General features: G+C 36.7%; 1 protein-coding gene across 10 annotated transcripts in view; it reads left to right on the forward strand.

The window, feature by feature from the left end:
• The window catches only part of ZMYND8 (zinc finger MYND-type containing 8), a 49,030-nt gene that overhangs the window by 14,735 nt on the left and 15,246 nt on the right, over window positions 1-19,049 (forward strand). For 8 of the 10 annotated variants that reach the window (XR_004061329.1, XR_004061330.1, XM_030963318.1 and 5 more), the window contains exons 3-12: window positions 6,068-6,216; window positions 10,600-10,818; window positions 11,677-11,790; window positions 12,561-12,653; window positions 13,926-14,013; window positions 14,612-14,667; window positions 15,101-15,178; window positions 16,223-16,338; window positions 17,377-17,858; window positions 18,200-18,340. Coding sequence is in view for 8 of the 10 variants with exons in the window: in XM_030963318.1 (XP_030819178.1) it covers window positions 6,068-6,216; window positions 10,600-10,818; window positions 11,677-11,790; window positions 12,561-12,653; window positions 13,926-14,013; window positions 14,612-14,667; window positions 15,101-15,178; window positions 16,223-16,338; window positions 17,377-17,858; window positions 18,200-18,340 (1,536 nt within the window). In the remaining 2 variants the exon portion in view is untranslated. The remainder of the gene's footprint in view (window positions 1-6,067; window positions 6,217-10,599; window positions 10,819-11,676; window positions 11,791-12,560; window positions 12,654-13,925; window positions 14,014-14,611; window positions 14,668-15,100; window positions 15,179-16,222; window positions 16,339-17,376; window positions 17,859-18,199; window positions 18,341-19,049) is intronic. The other 2 variants (XM_030963323.1, XM_030963319.1) reach the window with 1 other exon arrangement.

Below are 19,049 nucleotides of genomic sequence, written 5' to 3' on the forward strand. Positions count from 1 at the left end.
GCAGCCCTGGGCTTTTGTCTCTGGTGCAGAGCCCTTGCTATCAGTAGTCCCACCTTAGGAAGGCCTTGGAACAGCAAGTCCCCCACAGCCAGGCTCCAACTTATCCTTGCCTTTTAGCTCTTACCTTGCAAGTTGTTGGGAAGTGTTTCTTTTTCTTTATCTCCCAAAGTGAAGAAACAACTAACAGTGTCTTTTTGTGCTTGTGTAAGACCGTAACGTGGCAGGAGTTCATCAGAATTTACACAACCACGGCTGACCTCTGTTATTTATTGCATTAAGTGACTGGACTGGGTTAATTACATCAGTTGAAGTTTCTGGAATGTAAACAGGGCTTTGGTGGTTGGTTGCAACTGCATCATGTTTCAAAACTCTGGCAGAAAATTAAAATTCCTCAAAGCTGAGTGTAAGTTCTAACAGATTTATCCATGATTTTATTAAGTTTTTAAGATATTTGCCCTTGCTAAAGTATTACAGGTAATGAATTTGAAAAGTCAGAAATCTTTTAACAACCATTCAGGATAATAAATTTAACTGGAATGCTTCACAGTTCTGGAATTTGTCTAAATTATTAATTGAAACCTGTTCTATCAAATGAGACAAGTCAGTATTGCTACATTTTCTGTTAGATTTCTCCATGCCATTTAAAGTACAGGCCTTCAGAGATTTTGAGAAGGAGTAAAGAGACGTGACAGTCTAGGTGATTTTTTTTTTCTTGTTCCTTCTAAAGGTATAGATACATATTTCTGCAGGGTAATGACAGCTTAAACAATCTCCAGTCACCTTTCTTTTCTTGTACCTTCTCTCAGACTGCCTTCTTATAGCTGTTTCTTAAATCCATCAAATTAATTCTTCATGCAAGTGTTTTTAATAAAATTTGATTTTTTACACTTTGATTTGGTTCACCAAATGTTGGCAGATCTGTTTGTACCATAATAAAAGGCATAGCATGGCATTGGGAATTAAAGTTTAAGTGACACTTTGCTGAGTGTCTTACGTGGAACAATTGGTTGTGTTTCTAGTTGGAAATGTTATTCTGAATTTTGCATATTTGACCCACTTGCATTGAGATATCAAAAACCTGCTTGGATCACAGGAAACTCATTGGTGTAACTAAGTCTCAGTTTACTGTTGTCTCTTGTGAGCCTAAAATAATACTTTCACTGAAAAAACACATAGCTGTTTCTGACTCCTGGAGAACTAAAATGGTTTATAATCTTACAATTTTTATCTCAAATCATACTGAAAAGATTTTAAAATTTCTTTCTATTTTTGTTGTTACTATTCAAACAAATGTGTTTCTTGGTTTCCTTCTTCTCACTTTCTGAAAATTTCCAGAACAGAGAAGTTCTATTCTCCAAGCAGTAAGCAGCTCATTTTTATCGGATTTATATCTACAATTTAAGAAAATTAGGTACAGAATTTGAATAAGTAATACTCTTCATGAAAGTAAACTTGATATAGTTAAGATTTTCTTTTTTATTGTCTGCACTTTACTCTGAAATGCAAAACTTTTCTTCCCATCCACACAATCTCAAAGAAGGATAGTTCTTCACTCACAGTAAAAGATATTATCCTGCAATTTCCACACTTTCTGGGAAGGCTTTTGTTTTGTTTGCCTATCTTGTTTGTGAGGTTGAATTTGAAAATCATGGTCTATTGGAAATCTGATTTACTCAGGCTTTTCTCATTTCCCTTGCTATCCATTGCATTGAGGATGGGAGGCTAAGGCAATATATCCTGGCCTAAGCCAGCCCTGCCACACCAGCATCCCTCCTTCACTGTCACATTTCCATCCTTTTCCCTTATACTGGCACTTTCAACTCTGGGATTTGTGGCACTGCTGATTTAACTGAAATTAAATTTTAGGGTTGCTGTTGATTTAGGCCATATCAGTTTTCCAAACCATCTTGCTTCCTGGGTGAACGAACCACGGCTAGAGCAAAAAAAAAGGAAACAAATTTTATTTGTGGAAGGGTGCTGTGAAGCCTTGACTTAGGTGTGGGTTTCAGCTCTCATTAAGGCTTTATTGGGAGAGAAAATAATCCAGATGTAAGGGGTGCCTAGAAATACATATGTAGACATGATTTCACCCTTGCTTTAGTCTGTAATTGCCTTGATTGCATTTAACTTAAGTTTTTAAATTGAAAAAATAACAAAAAAAGAAGTATGGAAAGAAGGTCATAAGGAGGTGTCACTGTCAGTGTGTGGTACTGAGCAGTTTGTGCTGTGCTCTTACAGTAAGGCATCTTGATGGTGCTTGTTTTCAAGAAGATTTACATTTAAATATCACAGGAAATGCAAAGAAAACAACATCCTACTGTTACAGGTTTTCTGAGTTGGCACCTGCTTCTATTGAGAAAAGCAAGACTTCTCAGTTGTCAGGGATCCCTGCTATGGAGTGTTTACAGTGCAGCACTTTGCAATACACAGAGTATAAAAATATTTGGTTGTGGTCTGTGATCCATATGCTGCAGCAAGATAAGATCTCTGATGTAAATAATACACTTTTGTTTGTTTTTATAATTTTTTTAAGCTAAACTATAGTAAGTTATTACCGTAGTTATCTGCTTACAAAGTACATTGCCATCACATAAAATTGGACTTACAAAGCAGTCATAAAGTGTGAAATGAAATTGCTTTAGGGTTTGAGTATGCTTTAGTCTATCCCCTGGGAGCAGTAGTTACTAATCCTTTAGTCACATGATGGCATACAAAAACAAAGATTTAAGCTTCAGGTGAAGCTCAGGTTAGCTCGTTGCTCCCCAGTGAATGATTTGTAAGAGCACTCAGAGGTGCTTATTGTCAACCTTGACAACATCACAGACCAATTAATACTAACCTAGTGATGTAACTCCAGGGGACTTCTAATGAGAATTTCAAAAGTTATTTCAGGTGTCTATTTTTTCACTTGAGCTGGAAGCACATTTTTAAAGTGGTGCTAAGAAAGTAAAATCACACAAAAAAATGAAGAAATAAGCAGACTAAGGTTACTTAGCAAAATTAATATTTTTAGTACAATTAGTTTATCAGTGAGAAGTTTGGAGGAGGGTGACATGCTTAGGATATGAGGGAGTTCAGTAGGAGGAGGGAAATTGCACCATCCCAAGCCAAGTGGTGACCAGCTGGCATGGTGAGATCGTTCCTAAGGTGAGACCATTTTTGCTCGTTGAACGCTTTTTGAAAAATATTTACTTATCATAGAAGAGATCACAGAAATTCTGGCTGTTCCCTTTTGGAGCAGAAGCTTGAATCCACCCCTTAAGCAACTGATATAGTCACCGAATTATTGCACAGCTTAAATTTGGTCTCTTTTGTTCTTTCCCCCCAGATTTGTTTCACTTTCTTTCAAGTTACACTACACTAGGGAAATGATTCAAAATTAAAAATTAACTTTCCTCCTTACAGGTTGTTTTAACAGGGATCAGTTTCTTGATTTGACTCACAACTCAGCTATAGGAACTCTGCTCACAAACTTGGGAGAGCCAAGGAGGGAGAAGCAGCAGTTTGTGCTAAACAGGGTATTCCCACTGAAAGAAATTCACACAAAATGCAATTTTTTATCATAATTAGAATTGAACACTATAGCTCAAACAGTTTAAGAAGATGCTACCATTCTTTCATTACTTGAACTGAATTAAAAGATTGTTCATATTAGCAGATCCCTCAGTTTGGTAAATTGGCAACATACTGTGGTAGTTAAAGCCACTGGCCTATTCCAGTAGCACAACTAAATCTGAAAAAACATGCCTGTGCATTGCTCTTTTCCTGTCTATTCCTTAATTTTTCCAGTTACATTGCCTCAAGAAAACCTCGATGCATTTGAATAACTTGCCAGCTGAAAAAAAAAAAAAGGAAGTGTATTTCAGGTCAGTTTTTGTACGTTGTCTGAGTCACCACTAGTTGATTTGAAAATCCCCAGTATACTCAGGCTTCTTGAACCAAGGAGGAAAATTACATCACTTTAAGTAGTTTTTGAAATTACTTAACCAAACATACATGTTTGTGTGACCATTTAATAAGATTAGTATTGAATCAGCACCTTTTCTGCTGAATTGTAGCTTGGATTTGGCTGTGACTGAATAGTTATTCACTTCTGGTTTAGCAATAACAGTTTAACACTTTCCTGACCCTGAATCAGTTAGTTTAGGAAAGAAACAACATTTAAAAGTGAAATGGGTCACATGAAGGGGGCAGGAACTTTACTGGTGGTTTTCATACTTAGAGATGAGACACAGTATGCAGTGTCACAGCTTCTTTGTAAACCTCACAATCTGAGGCTGAAGAGCTGAAAGGAAACTGGTGTGCTCCACTGGTGGCAGTTTTGTGCCTGCAAGTAAGAAATAAAGGCAAAGAGCAGAAAACTCTACTGTCTACTTCCCCTCCTGGTTTAAGGTGTGCCTGCATAGGTACAGTCTGGAAATAAAAGCCCAAATCTCTTTAGGGAGTTACAGGGATGGCTTTATTTACTGGTGAGAAACTTGGGCTTAGAGACCCCTTTGAGGATATTGTTTGCAAATTATAATAAAGAAACAAAGACTTTATTGTGATGGTGGGAAGATGAGAAAAGACATGGTATGGTGCTGTTTTTTGTGGGTCACTCTTAATGCAAACAGCTCCCATGCTGAAAAAGCTCCATTCTACTTTCATGAAAAAAAAAATAGCATTCAGAGCTTGTTTGGTTTTAGGTTTGATCATTTTGATTTAGTTGTGAGCTTTGGTTCAGCTGACACTGATGCTGCAGTTTCTTCCAGGATAGCTGGGTTAACACATCTCTCTTGGGATATATGAAGCGTATCCCAGCCCAAGGAGTTCTTCTGCCACCTTCTGTGCATAATCAGCCAAACTGCCAAACGCACTGAGTTTGCTGTCAGCAGATTTGTACTGTGTTGGCATTTTTATTGTCCTAATTGCTTAAGGAGGGGAGGAAACAGACATTGTATTTTTCACACATATAGGTGACATAGCAGCTCTTTATATTGTCAAATCAATCTAAATTTTGGGCTAAATGGAGCAGGAGGCAGATTTGTTTGAATCCAAACACAGCAAGTAACAGTAATGGTCTCAGGCACATTGTATTGATTGATTTCAGCCTAGGCATGTCAGCAGATAACTGGTGCTAAATGCTGCCAGTATGTGTAAAAGGGGAAGGGTGTGTGGGAAGGGAAAAAAGTCACAGGTTTTAGTGTCAAAGCTCAAAACATGACAGGTTTTTGTTTGTTTATTTAAACCAGTTTACTACATTTTGCCAGCATTTTATAGCTTATGTCAACAGAAGAGTTCCTTTAAGAGCTGACAGTAATATGTCTGCTGTGCCTACAGAATTAGTGGCAGACACTTCTAGAATTGTTGAAATTGAAATTCCAGATGTTGTTAGCCTGGTGTAGCTATTCTAGGGTAGTAAAACACAGGATGGGCAAACACTCCTACATTTGTTTTCTCTCTTTCAGTTACATGTCCCTCCACCTATATTTTCATGTGTTTTTCGTATTTATTTATAGTTTCCCTAAATATTATCTTGACACATGTTAACCAATCTTTTGGTCAATCAGAAGTCATCATATAGCATGATATTTTCCATAGATTTGTGTAGAGAGTGGCAAAAACAGCTGCGGTTTTTAATTTTTTCTGTGCAGTTAAATATTAGGGGGATGGTTCAGTTGTTTCTCTGTGATATTTTTGAATTCTGACCCCTGTGGTTCTGTGTATAATTTTGTTTTATTGCATGTATTAAAGGCTTAAGGAAAAATTAAACTTGTTGACCCAACCCAGATGAAATTTCACTTGTATTTTGTCAGAATCATATCACTGTTCCAGGACTGTCCTTTACAGCTGATTGTGTACTTGTTTATTTTGAAAAATAGCAGTAAATTCTTTTTAATAGAGCTGAGCATTTTGTATTCTTTAGGGATTACTGAAATTTTGTTCTGAAGGAATGAAGTTCCTAATACCTTTATTTTAAAATGATGAAATAAAAATCTTTGAAGAGTATGAATGACAAACCATACCATTGTTAGAACATTTTTCATCAGTTTGCAGTCTTTACCCACATTGTTTGTATCTGTTACAGATCCTGGCTCTGCTGAACGTGCAGCACAAAAAAGGAAATTTCCCAGCCCTCCACATTCCTCCAATGGCCACTCACCTCAAGATGCATCAACAAGTCCTATAAAAAAGAAAAAGAAGCCTGGTCTATTGAACAGTAATAATAAAGAGCAGGTAAGAGAAGCCATGGTTTTATTATGCTAGAATATGAAATAGAAGAGGAAGTAGAGATAGCTGAGCAGTTCAGTCTTCTTCAAGAAGAAGACTTTTTGTACTCCTAAGGGATGAATATTAATTTTTGAGTGCAGTGGGGGTAGAAGTTGGTACTATAATTTCGATTTGAATGCTCTTTGATTATTGTTTTACATCTATTGAAAAAGACCACCTGTGTCCTGCTTAGTGATTTCATAAAGGTAATAAGATGTATAACCAATAAATGCAATTTGGAACAGAATTATTATGAATAATTACAACTATTAATAATAACAATAACAAAACCAACAATAGCTGTTTTTTTATTAAAACCATTAGCAGGAAATGTTCAATGGTGTGATAACCTAGATTAAGAAAAGTCTCATAATGTCAGGGAAGCTCCTCATCTGCTTGCAGTCCATTCCTAGTGCCTGTTAGTCAGCTCCACCTTGGGACTCGGTATATTTCCTCCCCTTCCTTAAAGTTTCCAGGCAGTGTACATTCCTACCAAACTACTTAAATCAAAGAGTTACACTGACTTTTCAGTCTTTATGCTCGTAACCTTATTTTTACTGTCTTCTGAATGCTGAATTGATAGCATTTGTTGTCCTTCTTAGAACTTGACTGCACAAGACTTTGACAATTTCTGATTCATTGTATGATGCATGTGAAAGAATTATATGAATTGTATTGAGAAGCAAATGTTGTAAAGCATCTGTATCATCTTGGAGTAGATTACATGAAAGCAGTCTTCAGCCTTACTGAAATTACTTCACACCTGATGTACTGTGTATTTTTCAAAGTGCATTTTTGTGTCACGGGGTTTTTTACCAGTGTCATATAAACACAGGATTAAGTTCTGAATATTCAATGCACTTTCTCCTGGCATAAGAGCATCCACATTATCCTCGTACAATTGCATTGATGAAGAAAGAAAATGAAATTCCTACTCACTGCAGTTGTCCTGGAGCAAAAGCTGTTAATAAATCAGGCCTTAAAACTCGGTATAAATTGTATTTTATTTCAGGATAATCAGGAGATGTAACTGTATCATGTGGAGGTGCCCTGGGGTCAGTTTGGCATTTGCTGAGCTTCACTGCAGCCTGGGTTTATTCCTTTACATCTTGGATACTTTCTGGGCAGATACTGCCCTCTGACATCTGAGCTTGTAACTGTACAGTGCAGAGATAATTTTGCAAACAGTGGAATTGAATCCTTGGGTATTAATTTCCACTTTTTCTTTCCTGAATTTAAAAATATAATTGAAAACACAGTTGCAGTTGTTGAACTTGATAAATTCCCCTTGGTAAATACTTTTCTGTTTTCCAGGTATCTCAGACCTGTACAGGATAGAATAAAGTTGTGTATCTAATGAAGAAAACCTATCAGACTTGCTTATTTTGCTGTGCTTATTACAAGTTAGCAAGAAAATATCATCTGTTTAGTTCTGTTTAGCTTTTACAAGCTGCTTTTCATTTAATGTTGTCTTGCATGTCAGATTTGAAGTGGGCATGCCTGAAGATTGTCATGTCTAAGTAGGTTCAAACTCTGCTCTCTGTGGTAGCAGGAGCTGTTTTTAAAGATTCTTTTACTGCTGAGCAGATGTGAGCTGAGCATGCAGGTTCTAGTTTTGCACTCAGGGTGAGTTTGAGTATGATGTAGCTGATAGCTGTGGTTCTGATTGACTGGTAAATCTGTTTTGAGGTACGACAACCTCCCTGGAAACCTCTAACTTAATATTCTACATTACAAAGTGCTTTATAGTGCTTGAACATTTCAAGATACCATTACTAAAATTACAGTTGCACGAAGCTTTGTATTACATGTTGTAGGTGCAGACACAGATCTTCAGAATGTTGCCATCAAGTGTTTAAAGTGCTGAAAATCAAGCAAAGAATTAAGAAATTGTAGAATGTAATTAAGGTGAAAAACCAGGAACTTCTGACATTTAATTGGACAGTTATAATATAATTAAAGTTGTCAGCTTGTTTTACTACTAGTTTCAATATTAATTTAAACTGAATATAAATAGTGATCTTTTTCTCTCCAGAACAGCACTGCAGTATTGTTGTTTGTTTTCTTCAGTTTCCTTTGTCATTCTACAGGTCTTAATAACTTCAATAATGCCTTTGAAACAAGTTACCACCTAGTTGAGCTTGAACTTTAATAACTGTTAAAATTTTAACTCTTAAAACATATTACTCTGACTGGGACAAGTGAAAAGGTCCCTTGATGCAGTTGAATCATTCATTTTCAGTCTTTTAGTTTTGTTCTTTGGGTCTCTGTTGAGTCTCTAAACCCTTTTTTTGTTTTGTTTCTTAAACTTGGCTTAGGCAAAATAAGATGATAGATGTCTAAATGATGAAAGCATCCTTGAACAGAAACCAAATTCATCTCATTTGCCAGCAAAAATTGACTTCAGTTTGGATGTCATGATTTCTGTGGAAATTTCACAGGTTTTATGTTTGTCTTAAAGTAGAATCTTTGAATCTTATTAAGTTAGTGTGGATATATTACTTATATCCACTTCAAAGTCAGAATATGTATTAATTTCCTCTGGTAATTTCCTTTATCTGCAGTGGAGGAAGTGCCCCACAGCTGCCTGTCCATGTGTACAAGACTGAGATGGTCTCACAGCTGTGGTGCACTTAGCTGCAAACAAAACATATTTCTGCACTGGAAATTGCAACTTTCCCTTCCTTACTCTGGTTTCTTTGTTCGAATGCTTGTTAGTTGAAAAGGACTGAAATCCTTATGCTGTCCCACTTATTCCACAAGATCTCACAGAACCATCCTTCTGAAACTCTTGTCATGTTATGTCATTAAATGTGTGTGTATAGAAAGTACAGAAGTAACACTTTCCCCATTTCTGTGGTGGAAACAAAGTGTCTCTGGGCTTTATAATATGTAGAATAGAAAATAAAAACCACCAAAACTGGCACAAAATCATGTGAAATTTTAGGTGGCACGGTGTTTATGGATAACGTCCTTTCTTTGCCTAAAATATTGTATAATGTTAGGTAATCTGGCCTTTTTTTTTTGAGATACAACATCTTCAGGTGGGTTGTGGCTTCTACCTTGAAGATCCCTTGCTCCTGCAGATAATTACACCTCCTTTGTAACTTTAGGTATCTAGAAATACCATGGTTCAAAGTGGCATGCTGGTGCTTTCTGGGGACATTATTTATGCCCCGTGTGCCTGATTTTGTTCAGGATGCCTCAAAGGTACAGAACACATGTTTGGTTGCCCTGTCCTGTGAATCACATGGGTGTGTGACAGCTCAAGAGTCTCAGAAGTTGCAGATTTCTAAATGGTGTAGGACACTTGCAAAGTGACCTGAGAATAAAACAAAATGGTTCTTCAGACTAGAGGAGCTTGGATAAGTGAAGTCACAAGCAAGTGGTTTTACATCAAATGAAAAAATCACATTAAATGAGCTGTCTAAAATCTCGAGGCTGTTTCCCTCCTCAGCAAACCACCCCTATACTGAATACCAAACAGAGAATTCGAGTTCCCTTGTCATTAAGAAATAAAAAGTAGTTTTCCATGTTAGCAGCTCTTCAGAGATGATATAACAAACTTTAGGTCACTCTGGACCCATGTAAGCCATCCCAGGCTCTTCGCTTCTTGTGTTTTGGCATCAGCTGTGTCATCTTTGAGCTGTCATGCTCAAGGCAAAGACCAGTTCATGCAGATTACAAAGTTAATACTGGTTTCTAGTGCAGGCAAACTGGTACAGATGTGAGTCTCAAATTGTGATATGCATTTAGGTGGTGAATGAAATCTCTCCTGTAGTGGAGGTGGCTGCTCAGGATGTGAATTTGCTCCTTTGTCATCCTTCTCTACAGTTTGCCTTATTAATCAAAATCAGCATTGGCTTGCTTTGTGGTACAAAGCTATAAACTGCTGCAAACTAGCACAGATTTGCATGGTGTTCAACTCCTTGTTGCAGGACTAACCTCTTCAGTTTTCCCAGGTTTAGCCACCACTAAATATCTCAGTATTTAGCTTGCACAGCCCCATGAAATTCTGAGTTGAGAGGGCCTAATAGCTTCTATAGCAATACTTCTTTCTTGAAGCTGAAAGTGTTTGCTGGCTCTTGTTGGATTGCATGTCTTGCACTCAATACCTTCACTTGCCACAAAAAATTTATTTCTGGTCTTGAGTGCAAATTGTCATTCAGCATCTGAATAAGCAGTAAACTTCTTTATGAATGATTTTGTGCAATGACTAAGATACTGTGCTTGCATAAATGTTAATCAAACTCTGTAAATTGCTGTTTGCTTATATATGATGACTATTATGATTTGAAAAAATGCAAATTTGTTTTGAAACCAAACCTGTTTTTCTTGCCTACATTTCAGTCAGAACTAAGACATGGTCCGTTTTACTATATGAAGCAGCCACTCACCACAGACCCTGTTGATGTTGTACCACAGGATGGACGGAATGATTTCTATTGCTGGGTTTGTCATCGGGAAGGCCAAGTCCTCTGCTGTGAACTCTGTCCTCGGGTTTATCATGCTAAGTGTCTGAAACTGACAGCCGAACCAGAGGGGGATTGGTTTTGCCCAGAATGTGAGGTTAGTTTGATATAAGGAGTGGATTTTTTGCTTGGTTTTGAGATTTAAGCAGCTTTTTCTGTATTCTGAAATGTTTCTGGTTTACTCCTGTTGCCTCTTGGTAAAGGTACCAGAAAAATTTGTGCAGAAGAGGAGGCATCCATGGCTGTGCTTCACCACTTTTTCTCTGTATGTTACCTGCCTTGTGTTTGCCTTCTTACCACGAGTCTCCAACTTCCTTTGTGTCTCCAGATATAGAGAAGCACCATTTCAAAGAGTGATCTCTTCATAAGGCACCAGTAATTCTGAAATAATTCTGAAGTTTTCACTAGTTTAACTTGTGCTTTTTCTTGTGGGCTGATCAGCTTTTCAACAGTGCAGAAAAAAATGCACTATAGGGTCTACATAAACAAGTGGGTATTTAGTTACTGTGGAAGAATTCAATCATTCCTCTCCAGTGATTTCTGGGAAGAGAATACTTAGCATCCAAACATCTGTAATGAAGGCAAATTGATTTATGACATGTTTTCCTCTGATCACTTATTTTATTAGAGCCCAGGTGACCTTCTCACTCTCTCACATTGCTCTGAACCCGTATTGTATTTGGGAATTTTATGTATTCACATATTCACTTTGTGTGATCTTGAAGATGCTGGATAATTTTCTGCTCTTTTTCCTTTTTTCTTCTTTTTTGATAACGTACACAGGCCAAACCCCAGGTAAAACAGGCATCTGAAGTACTTATATTACATTATCAGAAATGTTTTGTTTCTCATAGAACAACTATTATATTTCATTTGACTGCTAGAATGTTTCAGTGGAGAAGGATTTATCTAGAAATTTTTGCTGACAAAGTGTTTTTTTAATCTGAACTTTTAGAAAATCACAGTTGCAGAATGCATAGAAACACAGAGTAAAGCAATGACAATGCTCACCATCGAACAGCTATCATATCTACTGAAGTTTGCACTACAGAAAATGAAACAGCCAGGGGTAAGGACATTTTTGTTGTTTTCTTCTTTAAATACTTGGATCATGTGTTTGTCATAATCTGGGGTTTGCTTCCTTTAGTGGATGATGAATGTTTAGTTTATCAGATTGTTTGTGGCAGCTTCTGTTCTATCTGCCACCTGTCTAGCACAGACAGATTAGTTTAGGTTGTACAGACTGTTCTGGAGTGCATTTAAACTGTACTTTTGTGATGTAACCTCTGGATGTATTTTCAGTTGGTGTAATGAAAGCACAGTGTGGTTTTTCAGTGGAAGGTGATGGTTTCTTACTCTCTGAAAGTGGACAATGCTATATCAGACATAAAAGGGGAATGTGGAGACATGATGTCTTCCCAATATAGTTATATGGACAGCCCTAGGCACTGACCCTGTTGTGTTATTGATTGTATATGTTGAAAATGTAGCTTCTATCTGTTATTAGCAAGTGTTCTTACCACAGAGGTTGGTTGTATCACATAATTTTAAAATGCTGAGGGAATTCCTTCAGTGTGTCTAAAATAACATGTGTTGTGAATCACAACAGTACCTTTTACAAATCCCTCATTTTTTTGATTTTTGCAATTCATGATGTCCAGCATTTGTAAATCAGCTAAATGAGACCCTTTAGTTCCTGTTGTTCTACTATTAATTTATTACCTCACAACATTTTATAATTACCATTGAAGAATTTTGTCTGATAACACAGAAAATGAGTGTTATGTCATTGATGAAACTGTTCATTATTAGTAACCAGTGTGGTTTTTCCCCTAACAGACAGAGCCATTTCAAAAGCCAGTTTCACTGGATCAACACCCAGATTATGCAGAATATATCTTTCATCCAATGGACCTTTGTACATTAGAGAAGGTTTGTATGAAGCTGGCTGAGGAAAGTCCTTGAGTTTGATTGCCATCTGTAACATTTCTAAAATGTTTGATACCAGGAGAAGTTGTTTGAAATTATTTTGGTGGATGGGGTGGTTTCTTGCTTATGAAAATGAGTTCATTTACAGCTTAAAACCAATCATATGTTAACTGAACTTCTCTGCTTTGTCTGAACCAGTAACAAATGCTCAGGAAAAAATAGTGTGAATAAGACAAGCTTACACTGCTGATTTCCTTCTATTAAATTCATCTGATTCCATGAATGATCTCCAGGAGGGACTTCTTAAAGCAGGATTTTCATTTGATCATTATGTTGCATTATGTTTCATTTGATTATTATGGATCACTGGTTCATTAATTAGGGACCATTTGATGTATATCCAGGGGTCATTCCTGACTCATTTTACTGATCATTCAAGAAATACTGTAATCTCCACTGCACCTGAGGTGTGAAAGAAAAAAGAAACAGTCAAGAGGTGGATAATGGAACTTTCATTCTCAGTTCAATAGTAATTTGAAAGTACATATAATGAAGAAATTCTCTATTGCTTAATGAAGAGTGAAGCATTGCAGAGCTTTGTTCTGTCAGGACCTGGTGAAGAGACAGCTTTTCATTCTCTGTGCTCTTACAGAGGAGACTGATGTCTTTATGGTATAAAGAATAGTAACAAAACCATGGGACTAATTTTATTTAATCAAATTGCTTTACCCACTAGGTAGACTCTAATATCAAACATATTGTCTAATGTACTGTGACCTGTATTTTTCCTGGGTCTTGCTGAGGAGTTATAATAAATCAGTAGAAGGAACCAAAGACTTTTCTGCAGAAACATTGTGTTCCTAACAGTGTGTTAGGAAACATGTTTTTTTTTGGAAATGTTTGAGATGTTGATCTAAATCTCTTTAGATTTAGTTTCGACAGTTCATACATTTTCAGGGCAGTCAAAAGGCACGTTGAATTTGAGAGATTCTTAAGCATTTAGAATCATAATTCTGCTGTAAATAAATATCATGGAATCACAGACTGGTTTGGGTTGGAAGAACCTTTAAAGTTCATCTCCTTCCAGTCCCCTACTGTGGACAAGGACACCTTCCACAGGACCAGGTTGCTCAGAGCTCTGTCCAGCCTGGCCTTGAACACCTCCAGGGGTCAGTTTTATTTATTGTATGACTGACAGAACACAGCATTCAGGAAGAAGCTGTCACTTTTTACTGATTTCTGTTTCCTGATACATGCTTAATTTCTTCTTTACAGAATGTTAAAAAGAAAATGTACGGTTGCACTGAAGCATTTTTGGCTGATGCCAAATGGATTTTGCACAACTGCATTATTTACAATGGGGGTAGGTATTAATGTCTACTTACATCCTTATATGTGAAACTTTGGCATAGTTAAAGTCATGGAGCAATTTGTGGACTTCTACACTGAAAGTGTCTTCCTGTTAATGACCATAGTGCCTAAAAACAACAATTTTTTTAACAAGTGGCATAAATAAAACTGTAGGGCCAGATACAACCTGTGCTGTCGCTTACTCATTCCACCTTAGAGAAAATATTTCAAATAAGGTAAAATCATGGAATGGTTTGGGTCTTAAATTACCTGATCCAATCTGCCTCATCTAGTTCCAACCCCCAAATTGCTTTAATGTTTTGCATCATACAGCACTTAATGGAGACATAATTGAGAAAATTGTACAGCATATCCCTCATTGGAAGATTGTCAGTGGTGGGAAGACTGCAACAGGCTACAAAAAGGAGCATTCAAAGATTATTAAATGTTCTCCTTTTGCAAGCATGTAGTTCATGCATATGTTTTTACATAGTTTTTTTAGATCTTCTCTTTTGTTTTTACAGATTACTTTTATGTCTGAAAACTGTTGCTTTTATCATAGTTCTGCTGTAACAATTTTCTTGGTTTAAAGCATTTTATTGTTTCCTCAGGAAATCACAAATTGACACAAACAGCAAAAGTCATCATCAAAATCTGTGAGCATGAGGTATGAGTGCCCCAGTTAAATTAATTGTTCTGTATGTTTTGTGTTCCATGTCATGTATTTGTGAGTGACTTAATACGTATTTTCCAAGCTGTGTATTGCAGATTTATAATTTTTGTAGGTTTCCTTACATTGAGGTATGCATATCCATGGCCTACAGAATGGCATTTGGCAAAAGCATTGCTAACATGTCTTCCACTAGGATATTCACTGTTTGTAATTAAGACTTGTGGGGTGGGGAAGGAATAAGACATAATAGATATATGGATTCTGCTCAAAGGCACCTGTCCTGTTAATGAATATTTGTAGCTGGAAACATCTTCTGATGCATAGATGTTCTTTTACTGTAACAATATGATTTTCCTCTGAATAAATGCAGATGACCATACTTTGGACTCTGTTTGATGTCTCCCATAACTTTGCTTTTTCTTTCCAGATGAATGAAATTGAAGTATGTCCGGAATGTTATTTAGCTGCTTGCCAAAAACGCGAGAATTGGTTTTGTGAGCCTTGTGTAAGTTGAGAATTATGGTAGTCTAGCTACTATATTAAACTAGCAGTTCTCATTTGACTGTTATCTCCTCTTTGTTTTAAACCTGTGGTGGTTCTTGAGTCAAGGAAAGCTGCTGTAGTTTACCAAGTCGCTTGTGCTGGCATGTCATCCTTGTGGAGTCAGATTGTCTCAAATTACTTAGCTGTAAGATTGCAGGTTTTCACAAAAGGATTGATCCAGCCAGAAATAATTGTAAAGGCTGTCAGCAACCAGTTCACAAGTTCTTTGTCCTCAAATATAAGGTAACTGCTTTGTGCCAGCAGTGCTTACATGTGGTACCCTCAGTGCTTGGAGGATTTCTGAAATGTGAACATCTCTTTCTGCAGATGTGCATCAGTTGAGACCTGCTTTTTCTTTCATGATCTACTGATAGGTTGTCTGTTCCTGTTTAATAGTGAACCAAATTTGGGAAGACACCTTAAGATTCTCAAGTAGAAGTGTGTAATCCATCAAGTTCTTTCTTGGACTGTCCTTGTTTCAGCTGGAATAAGAGTTCCTTTTCTTCTTAGCAGCTGGAACAGTGCTGTATTTTTGATTCAGTATGAGAATGATGTTGATGACACACTGATGTTTTGGTTGTTGCTAAGTAGTGCTTACCCTAAGTCAAGGACTTTTTAGTGTCTTATGATCTGCCAAGACACAAGCCTAAGTGAAAATTACAGCATTTCAAAGATTGTCTCTAGCCTAACTTATGTTATGCTATATATTTGGAGAGGAATAATAAAAAATAAATTAATAAAGAAGTGCAATTACAAGCATTTTAATCAAGATGTGTAAGGTTTTATGTTTAGCAAGTTTTTTTAATATAATTTTATCATTTTGTCCTCTTAGGATTTATTTTGTTTATAGTAAAATAGAATTTTGTATATGGCAAATGCCTTGTGCACGTTGGATCTTTATTGAATCTAAGTAATCCATATAATTTGAAAAAAATCATGTTTATTATCAGATTTGAAGCTAGTACTGCTTACATTTTCTTACTGTGTATTTTGCTTCTTCCTCTAGAGCAATCCCCACCCTTTGGTCTGGGCTAAACTCAAAGGCTTTCCATTCTGGCCTGCTAAAGCACTGAGGGATAAAGATGGGCAAGTCGATGCCCGTTTCTTTGGCCAACATGACAGGTGGGAGTTGAACAAAAGGATGTCTTTGGCTGTACTTAAAAAAAATTATGTTGTAATTTTGTGTGCCTACAAGTTTTTGGATCCTGTCTTTAGAACCTTGACCCTAACAAAACCTGTGTAATGCTGTAGCAAACACAGTTTTCATTCCTTACATGATTATAAGATACATCCATAATCTGGTGAGTGTGCAGCTTAATTCCTGTGTCTGATGTTGTGCTGGGGAGAACTGCAGTTCTTAAAGGTGGAAGAAACCAATGAAGTCATTTATGTTATCTACATATTATGGGAATATATACACACCTGTAGGTTTAAAAATACAGAAATATAACCTGTGTTGAAAATGCCAGTTTTGCTCTGAAGGGAGCTCTCTGTACTTGTGAATCCTCTGCTTAGATAACACAGCCATGAGGAATACCAGTTTATTTGTCATGAATTAGAAATATAAATCTATAATAACGTGTAAAAAACCCAACTATACAGGTCCGTGGAATAATTAAGTCAAAGTTCCTGCTGGTTTAGGGTCTTGGGAGGCAGTTTCAGGGTCTGCTTAGTTTCATGATAAATAAAATCTGTCCAGTACTTGCTGGTGGAACTTTTCCTGGCACTCAGGAATTTGGCCAACCTGGCCTGGGGTGTGAAATGTTTCTAAGAAGGTGCTTGTGAAGTATTCATTTCCTTACCTGCTTTTTACATTTTGTGCTATGACATATAGACTGTTTAGCAGTGGTTGTCTTGCAGTTACATAGACTGTTCCAATTTGGAATATTTTGTCATTTGGCCAGTGTAAAGTCATGTTTTATTGCTACTGGGTAAAGTAAAATAAGCTAGGGATAATCCAAGGCATGCAATTTGCTTACTTATCAAAACTAAGCACTGAAATATTGAAAGAATGTAATGATGGTTCTTTAAAATTATCTGAGCTACTCATATCTTTATGATTAGGCAAAAATAAATTAGTATTTGCATAAAAGCTGGCAATGTTAATTCACAGTATGAAATGTCGTTATATTATCTTTTATTTTTCTGTTTTATATATAGGGCCTGGGTTCCAATAAATAATTGCTACCTCATGTCTAAAGAAATTCCTTTTTCTGTGAAAAAGACTAAAAGCATCTTCAATAGTGCAATGCAAGAAATGGAGGTTTATGTTGATAACATTCGTAGAAAATTTGGAGTATTTAATTATGCACCGTTCCGGACACCATATACTCCCAACAATCAATACCAAATGTTGTTAGACCCTGCAAACCCAGCTGCTGGAACTGCAAAGACAGACAAACAAGAGAAAATCAAACTGAATTTTGATATGACAGCATCACCCAAGATTCTGATGAGCAAGTCCATGCTGGGCAGTAGCACAGGTCGCAGGATTTCACTGACAGATATGCCACGGTCACCAATGAGTACAAACTCCTCAGTTCACACTGGCTCTGATGTTGAACAGGATGCAGAGAAAAAAGCAACTTCCAGTCATTTTAGTGCCAGTGAAGAATCCATGGACTTCATTGAGAAAAATACAGGTAAAAAAAAAAGGAGGTACAGGACTTTGGAAATGGACTAGTTTTATTCCATGTACTTTTTAATGATAGGTTGTGTTATGACTTGGTTTATGAAGAAATTTAAATAAAGAGATGCATTTAACTTTCAGTATCACAGATGAGAAAGAACTGTTCTTTCTGTCACCTTGAGAAGGAATGAATAATCTTGAAAAATGACTAAATCCATTCAGTTTAGATAGCAAGAAATAGTTGTAACTATTAAAGTGAATGGAGAGTGGAAATAAATACAAAAAAAAAATAGAACTGTCATGAGTAGTTGTTCTGGTTCTAAATCTGTCTTTATTAATTTTGTACTTTTTCAGCTTCTCCAGCACCAACAAGAACAGGTCAATCAGGGAGCTTGTCAGGCAGCCCCAAGCCTTTCTCTCCTCAAGCATCAACACCAATTTCTGCTAAGCAAGAAAGAACTTCCACACCAGGAAGCATTCTGAATCTTAACCTTGGTTAGTTCTGATATTTGAAAACCTAATATTCTTACAGCTGAACAAATTATGGTGGTGTCAGTGCAGCATAATACAAACAAATGTGCTTGTATGTGACTTCAAATGAGCAAAGGTCTTTAAATGAGGCACACATGTAATTATTGTTTTATCAGATTTACTGGGTGTTTTATCTTGTAAAAGAAAGTTTCTGTTGTTGTTTCTTGTTGATGAAAGGAAGTAGTTAAAGGATAATTTTTTTCTCATCTGAACTGTAAAAATGAATGTGTCTAAACAGTAGGTAAGTTTCTAAAGGTTGTAATTACATGAACACTGCTGCTCTTCACCACTCAGTCTCTCTCAAGTGACTTGCTGGCAAGGTTTTCTTGTGATCTTTAGGATTTAGGATTTACTAGGGCTTCCCTCTTGCTGCCTTCACATCACCTCCTCACTGACCATCCCTCTCTAGGGAGATAGATCGATGAAAGGAATTAGCAGAATTCTTGAAGTCTTGAAACTCCCTAGAAGTAAATTTTGGGATTGTGGAATTTTGAAAAATGGATTAGATAAGTACTAAATTGGTAAAACAGCTCTGCAAGCCAAACATGTAAATCAGTTTCCTCAATCATGCTTTGTTCCTGTGAGCGTTTTGATTCAGTGCTGATTGTTTTTACCTCCACGTGATATTACACAGAGAACCAGGATTTTGCCCCCTTAGTGTTAGCCAGGTACT

This window comes from Camarhynchus parvulus, chromosome 20 (genome assembly GCF_901933205.1).
Source record: "Camarhynchus parvulus chromosome 20, STF_HiC, whole genome shotgun sequence".
Classification (NCBI taxonomy): Eukaryota; Metazoa; Chordata; class Aves; order Passeriformes; family Thraupidae; genus Camarhynchus; species Camarhynchus parvulus.